The 12033-nt window shown below is 39.9% G+C and overlaps 1 protein-coding gene across 4 annotated transcripts in view; it reads right to left on the bottom strand.

Annotated features, from left to right (window-relative positions):
* The window catches only part of tns2a (tensin 2a), a 73344-nt gene that overhangs the window by 40038 nt on the left and 21273 nt on the right, over nt 1-12033 (bottom strand). For all 4 annotated transcript variants that reach the window (XM_008412772.3, XM_008412773.2, XM_017305809.2 and 1 more), the window contains exons 2-3: nt 8759-8864; nt 8551-8588 (exon numbers count right to left, since the gene is read on the bottom strand). In XM_008412772.3, the coding sequence (XP_008410994.2) occupies nt 8551-8588; nt 8759-8864 (144 nt within the window). The remainder of the gene's footprint in view (nt 1-8550; nt 8589-8758; nt 8865-12033) is intronic.

The following is a 12033-nucleotide window of genomic DNA, read 5'->3' as shown; positions in this document are numbered from 1 at the left end:
AGAGGCTAACTATTAGCAAGTCTTGGCTGGTCACTCGCTGGATTAAACAGATATGTTTTAAACAAACTTTTATCAAGTGAAATTGTTGGCATAAAATATGTGCAAGTGACATGCATTAGAGCCTATCCATGCTAATGGACAGCAGACGAAGTAGCTAATCCAGTGGGTGACCACCAGCCTAGTTATGCTACTCACTAGCCTTTCCTGTGCCAACACAAGTGAACTGTCTCCTCCTCAATTGCCATTGGATGCTCAAATATTAGTGTCAGCCAATCATATCAGCAGTTAGCTTCAGAATGGATATAGCCTTCTGCTACAAGTAGCCACTGCTGGGTTTGCAGTAGTGTGCCATATTTTGGAGTGAAAAGGCCCTCTCTGTCAGTTCTTCCAAACAAGCCATTATTGTTCTGTCTTTTTTGAAATACTTTAATACTTTAGTTTAATCAATTAGCATGATAACTGAGTTTTTGTTTGTTTTTTAGTTTCTCTAACCTTGGAATGAATTAGCTAGGACATCACTTCCTCGAATGATTGCTTAGAATCTGAGATGGTTTACACTAATGATCTTTGCTGATTCATTTTCTGCTCTGTACTGTTTACATACAGATGTATGCTTCAGACCAGAACTCTGCAAAGACTCCTGCTTTTACAGATGTGGTCAAGTATGTTTGCTTACCAACATACTTTCCTTCATAAATGATATTGTTTTGCTGTACACGTGGGGTAAGCTTTAGATTATTTTAGAACCTTTTGAGGTTCTTTATTCAAGAACCCTAGAGTTAAAAGTGTCCAAAATGGAATGCAAATGGAAAACACAACCACAGCCATGCATGTTGCTTGTGTGAGGGTTTCTCAGTACATCCCCGAAGCCAAAGTGAAAAAAACAAACCACACCATAGCATTCTCATCCAACTATCTTTATCTTCCTCCCGAGCCAAACAAGCGTTGAAAGTTGGATGGCAGATAAAAATAAATGTGGGTAAACAAACAAAGCAGGAAGACATCAACAATGGAAAAAGTTCCTGCGAGCCAACCGATACCGGCTGTTATTACAGAGCTTCACTCCTTGCCTCCATGTCTACATTTTGTGGTTGAGGTCCATCTCTGCCATTCATCCTGTTGATGAGCACACAAGCACACAATTCCCGAAAGCCCACCATTTCCTCCTGTTTCTATATTTGCAGATCTTTACAATGTAAACAGTGTTTAGCATATGTATGGGTGCGCTCAGATTCACCAGACGGGCTTTGTCAACAACTGCTTCAGGAGCTGTCTCAGTTTGCAGCACACCGCAGTTCTCAAACAAAACATGTCAGTGGTCAAAATTGTCATTCTCTTCTTGTGATGTCTTCTTTATCTGATGGTTGACTATCGTGATGAGCCTGAGGCAGAACAGAACCTGATTCTTCACACAAAGAAAAAAAAACAAGTCTTCCATACAGAGACTGATGTTTATCAAATGATATCATGACCTAAAATCTGTGGGTGACTCATGCATAGTGGATGTCGACGTATCCAACAGATCTGCTAAAGAGATCAAACCAGTTGACAAAAAGTATTCACACCCTTCAAACTTCTTATATGTTCTCACCTTTACCTCTTTGTATGGTTATGAAATTGAAGGGAAATGAAAGATAATTATTTAAAAATTTTATTTTTACATATTTATTAAAACTATCACTGTATCTTGACAGTTGAATATGAGACTTATAGTCTATGAAAACACAAGCTTCCCAGGCTCCTTTTGGCAGTCCTACCATCATCTGGAGAAATGCACCGCTCCTGGCTGGAAACAACCAATCAGAGCTAGGAGTGTCAATCAGCTCATGTATGTGCTGCTCATAGCCTTCTTCTGCTCAGCACATACCATTGTTAAAGCTGAAGATTGTCATGTGCTACAGCAGTTATAAAGACGGAGAAACAACCTAACATCACAGGAGAACTGCCAGTTTTGTGGGAAGGGTTTTGGAGGGAGTGATGAAGTGCAGCAGAGAGCAGGGAAAGGAACTTTCTGAGAACTCTTTACTTCAGCGATAAGGCCAATCTTAGTCACACCCATGATAAATTAAGTTTAAAAAAAAAAATCAATAACTGTGCTGTGTTGGGGCATTGCATGGTGCAGTGGTCAGAGCATGTGTCCCTTATATAAACCTATAAACCTTGATGCAAATCCTGTCCGCAGAATGTTTGCCACATGTCTTTTCCTCCCTTGGGTTTGGCACTCTGGTGTTGGGCTGCAGAGGTCATAGGGAGGCACTTGGCTTGGAGCTGAATCAATCTGGTTTAGGACCAGCTTCTTCACTATTTTTCAAATTACATTGGTGGCTGTGGTGGCATCCAAACATCTCTTCTTAGATCAACGAGTGACGATGATTCTCTTCTCTGAAATACTGGGCGCCCAAAACCTACACATTTGGGAGAAGAATCCAGGCTGGGTGTCTTTGTTGCTGTTTGCGAAGTGATTCCTGGATTCCACAAAGAATGGAAACATGTCTTAACATGACACTATGTGAGTATGTTTTGTTTTATTATTAAGATATAACAAGTAATAATCAGTCCTTCCCCAGGCAGCCGGGAAGTTAGGACTGTAGGCAGGTAATTTGGGATTAGCACTCTGGTACTGGGATCCAGTGGTAATAGGGAGGCGTGCAGCTGAAGTGACCTGGTTAAGGACCAACTTTGTTACTATTCTTAATATTGCACTGTATGACTCTTCCTGTCAGATTACTAACAAATAAAAGCCACAATGACTAAAAAGTTAAAACATCCATCCATCCATCCATCCATCCATCCATCCATCCATCCATCCATCCATCCATCCATCCATCCATCCATCCATCCATCCATCCATCCATTTTCTATACACCCTTGTCCCTAGTGGGGTCAGGAGTGGTGCTGGTGCCCATCTCCAGAAAACATTTCAGGTGAGAGGTAGGGTACACCCTGGACAGGTCACCAGTCTGTCGCAGAAGTTAAAACAACAACAAAAAATAATTGTCATTCTCTTTAGAAATCAAAGAAAATAACAGACATTTGAATTGTGTAGCATGTTTATGCTGTTTCTGTTTTTTATTTGTGTTGTTGCACCCATTTTTACATGCTGCTGTAGAATTGCTTAAATATGTAACCAAAAGTATCTGTCATTATCTTAAGAGTCTGAAGTCTATTGAATGCACTGAATTTTATTTAGGGCTGTCAAAGCAAAGGGAACTGATTACAAATGTGTGCCATATTTTCTAGAGTTTTATTAGTAAATCAAATATGAAGAGTTTATGATGAATGAATGTTCTTAATTGGTTCCCACAGACTCACACTCAGAGTGAACTTGTTAAGTCCTATCTTGGCTGCATTTCTTGTCCCGCTTATGGTTTTAAGTCTCATCAACTCTGATCACGCACTTGGTTCTTCACTTACTTGGCAACACACACACACACACACACACACACATACACACACAGACAGACATAGAGCTTGAAGTTAAAACACACTGCCCTATTTCAGCAATTACCAGAGCTGTCTGTGATAATAAGGGGTCTGCTTTGGTCAGAAGAGACAATCATGGTCGCTGTAACACTGAAAGATCCACTTGCTTCCTGTTATCCACAATGACTCACGCTGACTTACATGAGGATTGGGTGAAGGTCTGGGTTTGTGGGGAGGGAAACCAGAGGTCTGGGCTCAAGGCCACAAAGATTACTTGTTATTGGCGTCACTGAGAACCCTTTGACCCCTCCCCCATTCAAAAAACAACCTTCTAAAAACAATTAGTACAGCTATGTACCATAGAACTTCTGGGATGGAGCTATGCCTAAAAGCTAACAAGCTTGCTGCGGCTGACATGTTTTTAACAGAAATCTGTGACATGTTCACATTTGTTGAGCAATTGCTTTCAGTTTGACAGGAAGTCTGCCGCATAACTGGAATTCTGGGATCAGCTGCATGCTTGTCGGGAAATCATGCCATTACTCCATCTCTCCAGCTCCTCGTCGCTTCTATCGCTCCGTTCCTTTGGTATGCTTTGGGTCTGAAGGAGATTGGATACATGAGTTTTAGAATCTTCTGGAAGACTCAAACAGAAAACAACGATAAGTAGGTCGGAGGAGGTCTGTGTGTTTTCTTTCCTTTACAGAAAGAAAAAAGAAAATGGTGAGCCTGGGGGATTCGACTGTAACCACAACTGTCCTGATGAAAGGGTTTTATGTTAGGGAAACATGAGGCGGGTCATGTTGCTTTGCACCACCACTATGTCCTCCCCCACTTCCACCGTATCTGGACTTGATTGCACATCCTCTTCTTGTAAAGAGATGAGCCATCACCAGAACCCATACACAGCATGTAGTCTGTCATATTTAGAGGATAAGAGAACTGACGATGGGGAGGACTCCTTAGGGGACGGAAGGATTGCAATCACTGAAACACACAGAATCTGCAGTGCCAAGACACAACATCTGTAGGACGACTCATTGCTCAAACTTCTTTCCAGGAGCAACTGTGAACTCCTAAGTTTATAAATTCAGCTCTGAGGCACAAACTAAACCTGCAGTCCCATTACATTCATTGCTTTATGATTGTAGATAAACGCTTCACTGTGAAAGTGATTGAAGATTCTTGGGCTGTGAGCAGAAACCATGACACTTAACAGTGGCTTACTCAGCTGTAGTTGAATTTTGAATCAAGTTATTCTTCACATGGAAACTACCTTGATTTCTAAATACTGGTGTGCTTTCGTAAAGAAAATCAGCAACGTTTGAATTGATCTAGTCTTTGCACCTATTTGGTTGTTCCTTGTCTTTGTTTAAAGAAATCTGCTAGTGAATGAAGCTAAAAGAATGTCAGCTTGATAATGACTGACTAGTGACTGGCTGGTCAGAAAGTTTTGATCTTTTTCTGATCGGTGAATGCACCACACATACAGTAAGTCCACAGTGACCACAACACTCATCGGTGTACCTCTACACAATGCAATCAAAGTATTTTTGTCATTGTAGCATCACAATCCCAAAAATGGATGTTTCATCTGTTTAAATGAAATACCATCTTGAAGGCGGTTCCTATTTCATTGGGGAAATTTTGATGATGACCCCTAATGACATTAAACCAGGGTAAAAGAGGTGAGGTATTACATGGACTCAAGTCTTCTGATCAGGTCTCAGTCACGCAGCCAGTCAGATCCAGTTTAATCATTATTTAATTACTGTTCTGACTCAGACTTTAACCTGAGCAGACACTAAAACATCCAGTCGTTTTCCCCCCCAGGCCAGCGGAAATGCCTCTTCTTGCTTAATTAAACAGGCTAGTCAACTCGTCATGGGCTGAATTTCACTCATTTTAATCCTTCCTCTTTCCACTGTTCCTCTATGAGTCCTCCCCCCATCCTCCTCTGCCAATGGGGCCTCAGTCACTCTCCCTACCATCCCTTCATCTGCTCCCTGTGGACTAAATTTTCCACTTGGGATCAAAGATGCAGGGGAAACTGTTCTCTGAGAGAAAACACACAGAAACAAAACTGTTTACAGCATTCTGTTGGTCTCTGTGAAAGAGTCTGGGTGTTTTTAATGGAACCGAGTTGGGTCAGCTAGAGGCAGTTGGCCCTGTGGGCAAAGATTAGGAACCAGAATGACAGGGGAGAAAGAAGAGAAAAGAAAAGCTGTAAACTGGCTACCTATTACCACCAACCACTCTCAAGGGGAGGAAGTTTACAAAAAGTGTGTGTAGGTGGTGGTAAGTGATTCCAAAGAGATGGAGCAGATGTACAGACAGGATGCTGACTGGTGTTGTAATGAGACGATTTGTCATCATGCTTACAGACGCAAATAGAAGTCTGGGGAGAAACGAGTTGCCTCAAACACCACACATGTTGCTCAAAGATGAAGATTGAGTTAGTTTAAAAAGTGAATGAATGCACTTTTCTATAATCCAGTACCATCCATCCCTTCTCTATCATTACCCAAATTCCCAAATCATACAAGGTTAGATAACAGCAATGACAGGCATGGCAACCATGCTTTCCCCACCCCGCCTTATCTAACCTCTCCCTTCCTGGCTAGCAGCGATGGATATCACTGTTTGACTCCCAGACAACAAACTCTCATCAGACCATTCCTGGACAACATCCCAATCTTCCTCTCTGAAACCAAGTCTTTCCATTCAACTATGTATATTTTATCTGCATATGATAATGCCAAAGTATTCACACCCATTGAACTTCTTCAAAATTTGTCATGTCGCTACCACAGACATTAATGTATTTTATTTTATGACACAGGGATGCACACAATTGTAAGGGGCAGGAAAATGTTACAGATTTACTAATCTGCAAGTTGTTGCTTTTTTGTGTTCAGTCTCCCTTCATTGCAACTTACTGCTGCAGTTATGTCAGGAATAATAGCTTTCCTTCTGGTTCTGCTGTGTCAAAATGTGGGAAAATTCATGTAGTCTTCAGAGAGGGTGTCGTAAGACAATTCATCTTTGAACAGTTTTTGTCAGTAAGTTTGCTTGAGGGGTCTAAGTTAAAAGATTTAAAACTTGCACAAAATAAGTGTTTTTTCCGTGTGTGGTTATTTGAGTCTGTTTAGATAAAATGTAATAAAAGTTAAACAATGTAAGATCTTGTGCAAAGAAAATGTTCTCCTTGATTATAGCAACCAGAGAGTTTGTCCTTAACGTCCGGTTTTACTTGTTATATACTTGTGCTATCTCTGAGCCTCCTTTGATCCCCGAACTTCTCAAGGTTTTGCTCCTCTGATATAGGAGGAAGTCTTTGCCACATGCCTTCGCCCTTGGCTCTTTCTCCTTCGCCCGCTGCTCGCCAAGGCTCCAAGCTTCCACTGCCATGCCTGGCATTCTTCCCTCTGCATCCTTCTGTCTATTCATTATACCATCTCTCCATCAATGGCTCTTTCACACGAGCGGTGGTGTGGGGTTCTAGACAGGCTCAGAGCTCTTTCTGAGGAATGTGGCTCAGCAGCCTTTTTATTGGCAGCGATCTGGAGACTTCTGGCTTTACAGACCTTCTGTCATTTGTTGTTACACACATCCCCCCAATATTAATAGTTTACTTAACCATCCCAACGTGTATGTCTGTGTTATTTCTGAAGCTCAGAGTTGCTAAAGATGTACATTAAGTACAAGGACAACTATCTGCTAAGGGTTCAAACTCATCAAGCTAAATACGAGTGTCTGCATTTTGGGTTAACAGTGAATCAGAGGGGTCGAGGTGCTCTGGGACGCCTTGATATTTGTTTTACTCCCACAGCGTTTCCTTTATCCCAATGTTCTTGAGAGACAGCCCTTAAGGCACTCATTTGCTGAGACCAAATGAGTGGGGCAACGGTGGTGTCTGTGGCTCTGTGGGTAGAGTAATCGTCTTGTGATCAGAAGGTTGTAGGTTTGATTCCAGCTTCCTCCTGCCATGTGTTGATGTGCCCTTGGACAAGGCACTTAGCCCCAAATTCCCTACCAATCTGCATATCAGTGTGTGAATGGATGAATGTGACTCTAGTGTAAAGCGCTTTGAGTGGTAAGTACTATATAAGTTCAGTCCATTTACCATCATGCCTTTAATTTGGAGCTCTGAGAAGTAGATCTCCTTTTAAGCTGGCAAACATTCTTTTATATGTGTCAACATGGGAAGGTAATCAAAGCTTCAACACAAATGTAAAGTTTTACTCAAATGAAATTGTACAAAACAGCCAAGTAATTTAGTGCTTCAAAATTCATCTGAAAAAATGTATTTGGGGGAAGTTTGCTAAATGTTTTCAAAAATGGCAAAAAGCTAAAGTGCTGACTGAAAAACTAGTCCTGCTACTAGCGCATTAGCGGAGTTGAACTGAGTGCATTTTCAAAGTTAGCAAAAACACTAAGATGCTAAATGAAAAATTAGAGGAGTAATGGAAGTGTGCCCACTACTATGAAGATGTTTTGACTCACACCACTTCTAACCACCAAAATAAACCATAATCTTTATTTTTTTTGTAAAATAATTGAAATCAATATAGAGTAAGTGCAATCAATAGAGTAGAATGAGTGCATAGATATCATACAACATGCCATTTCAATGACTCTATTCACTATAGTGGATTCCTCTATGCAGATTTTTCAAAATTACTAATAATACCAAATTATTCCTGGAAAAGAAATCTGCCTGTTGCTAGATTTTTTTTCATACACCATGTCTAAAATGCAGCTTTTGAAGCTAAATAGACACTTTGTTCTTGGCATGGCATTTTGCGTATATTGCGTTCTTCATTTTCCTTGGTGCTGATTGGCTGAAACCCCAAAGTGAAAACCAAGTGCAAGTATAATTTTGATTTTGTGGAGATTAGAGAACACTAACAACAAAATCAAACTTGTGAACATGATATTAGGTTTTAGAAATCAATATAAGGATTCCAAATATGGCATCCACACCCCTTTGTGAGTGAATGTAGATTTCTGACTACAAGTGGAAGCTTGCATAAGAAATACATTATATGCTTCATGTGTAGCATATTTACTCACTGACATTTAAATCTTCAACCATTTTGCCAAGTCTTTGTGGATGACTCTTACCTTGCCCTCACACTTCCTGTGGGTGCCTGTCTTGCATACTGAAAGAAACATAAAAATGACAGAATTTTTTTTTTAATTTAGTCAAGTAGAAACTTCACAGTCTTTTTTTTATGTCCACAGACAATCACCAAACTGTTGGAACTTATTTAAACTTACATTGATTCTTTTGTCCAAACTATTCATCCCGACAGCCTAGTAACACTCTTACCTCTGCAGAAGGAGCCCACGTTGTCGATGTTCTGTCGACACACGCTGCACTGCCGTTTCTTCTTGAACGTCTTTTCCTTGAAGACATGGGGCTCTCCCTTCCCTGCCTGTTAAACAACACACGCACACACACGCACACACACACGCACGCACACCCCCACACATGCACGCACACGCACACACACACACAAAACACACACACACACACCACTGCTGAATGACTGAGTACAGACACCTGATCCTGGCTAGAGTGCAGCAATATGTGGATGCCTGCTCACAGAAACACTGAAAGAATCCTGTTTTGACCTCAAATGTCTAACAGGAGCCACATAGACACTGGAAACAGAGCTATTTTACAAAACCAAAGCAATGAGGCAATGCATGAGTGACCGAGAGGACTGTAATTATGACAGGAGCTCTGAGAGACCAGCTTTAACCTGTTCGTCTGACTGAGTTTTTTTCGTGCATGAAAGCTCTGTATGTCCACAACAATAGCAGCATCAGTTCTCTGCACCTTTTGCCTCTTGAACTTCTTCTGGTTGTGTAACAGTCTTCCAGTAATGATCATCGTGGTTCCCGCCCATGCCTCACCTATAATCCCATCTCTGTTTGTGTTTTTGTGTGTTAACTGTGTGTGTGCAAGACAAGAGAAAATATGAATAGATTTTTACAGGTAAAAAAAAAAAAGAAAAGAAAATTCAGCTAATTTAACGGCTGAAAGGACAGCTGGACAATGTGAAACCATGAGAAACGAACTGGGTCCTTTTCTCATGTGAACATGTGTGTCAGTGTGGACAGCAGTACATGTGCTGCAGTCATCCCTCCAGAGACTCTTTGGTGAATTTGAACGCTACAACACCAACAAACAAGGACTCATCTGAAGATAAATAATTGAAGAAGTTCACAAAAGAAAGAAAAAATATGGGCACGTCTTTAGGAAAATTGCAAGTAATCAGCAGCAAATTTTAATGTAGTAAATTTAGTGCTACAAACTACATTGTATTTATCTGGGAATTCATGTTGCATATAAACACATGACATATCTACGGAAAAGGATTAGGTCGACTAAAAAAAATATTCTCATAATTCTGATTTTAAACTTAGCATCATCAGACAAATCTAGTCTTGAAACTCAAATCTACCAACTAATTTTGGAGAAAGACTCAGTGTGGATTAAGTACAGGTTTACAAATCCTATAGCAAATAACAATCAGTTATGTGATAATTTTCCATATTTTCCATATTATGTATTTCTGTGTTATTATGGTAACACATAACCGATGAATGAAGGGTTATTCATTTGGATATTGACATAGATTGACACAATTTGAATTGTGAATTTAAAGTCAGAATTCTGAGAAAAAACTTTTGATTTCTGAGATTAAACTCATATATGTTTTTAATGGCCCTAATTCTCTTCCACAGACATAAACAATAACATGATTTTAAGATTTTTACAGTGAAGACCAAGGAATAAAAACAATAGACAATTCCCAGGTGTGAATATCTCATAGATATGCCAGTATAATGGATCACTTGGAAAAACATAAAAAGAGTTTGTTTATTTATTGCACACACATTTCAAGACTGAAGATGAAAGAAGAAGAAACAAGTTGAAATGTGAAAAAAGTAAAAGTGGCAAGAACCAGATAGAAATGAGAAGAAATTGTGAAAAGCATTCAAAGTTGAAATGACAGTGGTGAAAATATTTGTTTTAGAATGAGATTTAATACCAAAGATCATGAAAACACACGTAACATATTTGACACATAATAACATGCTTAGAAAGAGCACATGAATTATAGCATTGCCTCAAGTTTCAATTGAAAAATGCCCCAAGATTTTCCTTCTCCTTCTACCAGAGATAAAGAGACTGCTAGAAATTCTGGGAATTAGGCCACAATGACATGTGTCTAATTGGACATAACTCTGGTCACTGATATTTTGTTCTGTTATACCAAGTACAGAAGTGCAAAACTATAAAGACTGAATTAAACTCCGTAGTCATCTTCCCTGTGAGCTAAACCAGAGTCACAGTAAATCCATAGAGCTTTCTCTTGGGGTGTTTGGCAGCCTGATAAGTTCCTTCTAACCCTTTGTTTTTCATTATTTGTTGGTTGTTTTGTTCCTTATGTAGAATCAGCAAATTCTAGTACTATATATTAGGTTGATTAACAGTACATTGAAACTTTAATTCCATTATTAGCTCAAGCTGATTTTCTCAATCTTTTTAGTTGGCATGTCTATGACTGATTACATAAAGAGTCATCTTTCCTCCACTTCACCTAAACTTTGTGTTTGCCATAAAAAAATCCAATAATATACACTGAACTTTACTGTTGAAGGGTATAAATACATCTGTAAGGCACTTTGTATGGGTTCTCCATTTGCTGGATAGGCTTTTTTCCTTAGCAACAGCAGACCGTTTGGACATGTTTTCTATTATCCTTCCTTTTCTGACTGTGTTCTGGGAATTGACTGTGTTTAGGCAGCTGCCTGCCTAGTGTCACCTCACCTAACCCAGCTGTGTTCAACAGCTTCTGGCCCACTCCGGTACAAGTGTACTCTGACCACAGCAACCTGGACAGTGAAGGTGCACACAGTGGGTCGCTCAGGGGGGCTGATACCAGTTATGTCATTTGATATTGTTGGGTGATAAGTTGCCCTTTTACCATTACACTTAGAAACAACCAAGGTAGATGTTTTACAGACTTAACCACCCCCCCACTGCAGTTAGCTTAACTTAAAAATGTGTTATCGTTAGACATATCTAAAGGGAAATGCAATGGGAATGAGTTTAACTGGGCTTTATTGATTTATTTCAGACTTAAGCAGTTGTGTTTCAAAAGAACGGCTGGTTTAAATTAACGTTCATAAATTGGATCAACCTTGAGCTAAACGCCGCTTACTCCATGGAGCGCCAATATCTAATATCCAACTTGAAACTAACTTCACTGCGCCATCTGATCTCCAAATTATGCCCCGCCACTTCAGTGACAACTCTCACACAGACAATACAAGTCTCATCCCCATTCATTCATTCATTCATTCATTCATTCATTCATTCATTCATTCATTCATTCATTCATTCATTCATTCAGACTAGTGTTAGTTCACACACACACACACATACATTTTCGACCTATCATTGAGAATAGTACGTCTGTATGCTTTGTGTGTATGTATGTGATATTTTAGTAGTGTATATGTGCAATTTTAGTCTTGTGTGTGTGCGGGAGAGTAAAAGAGATGCATGCGCGTGCTATATTTTATTAG

Source organism: Poecilia reticulata, chromosome 7 (genome assembly GCF_904066995.2).
Source record: "Poecilia reticulata chromosome 7, P_reticulata-male-v2, whole genome shotgun sequence".
NCBI lineage: Eukaryota > Metazoa > Chordata > Actinopteri > Cyprinodontiformes > Poeciliidae > Poecilia > Poecilia reticulata.
This window is presented reverse-complemented; position numbering and strand designations above follow the sequence as displayed.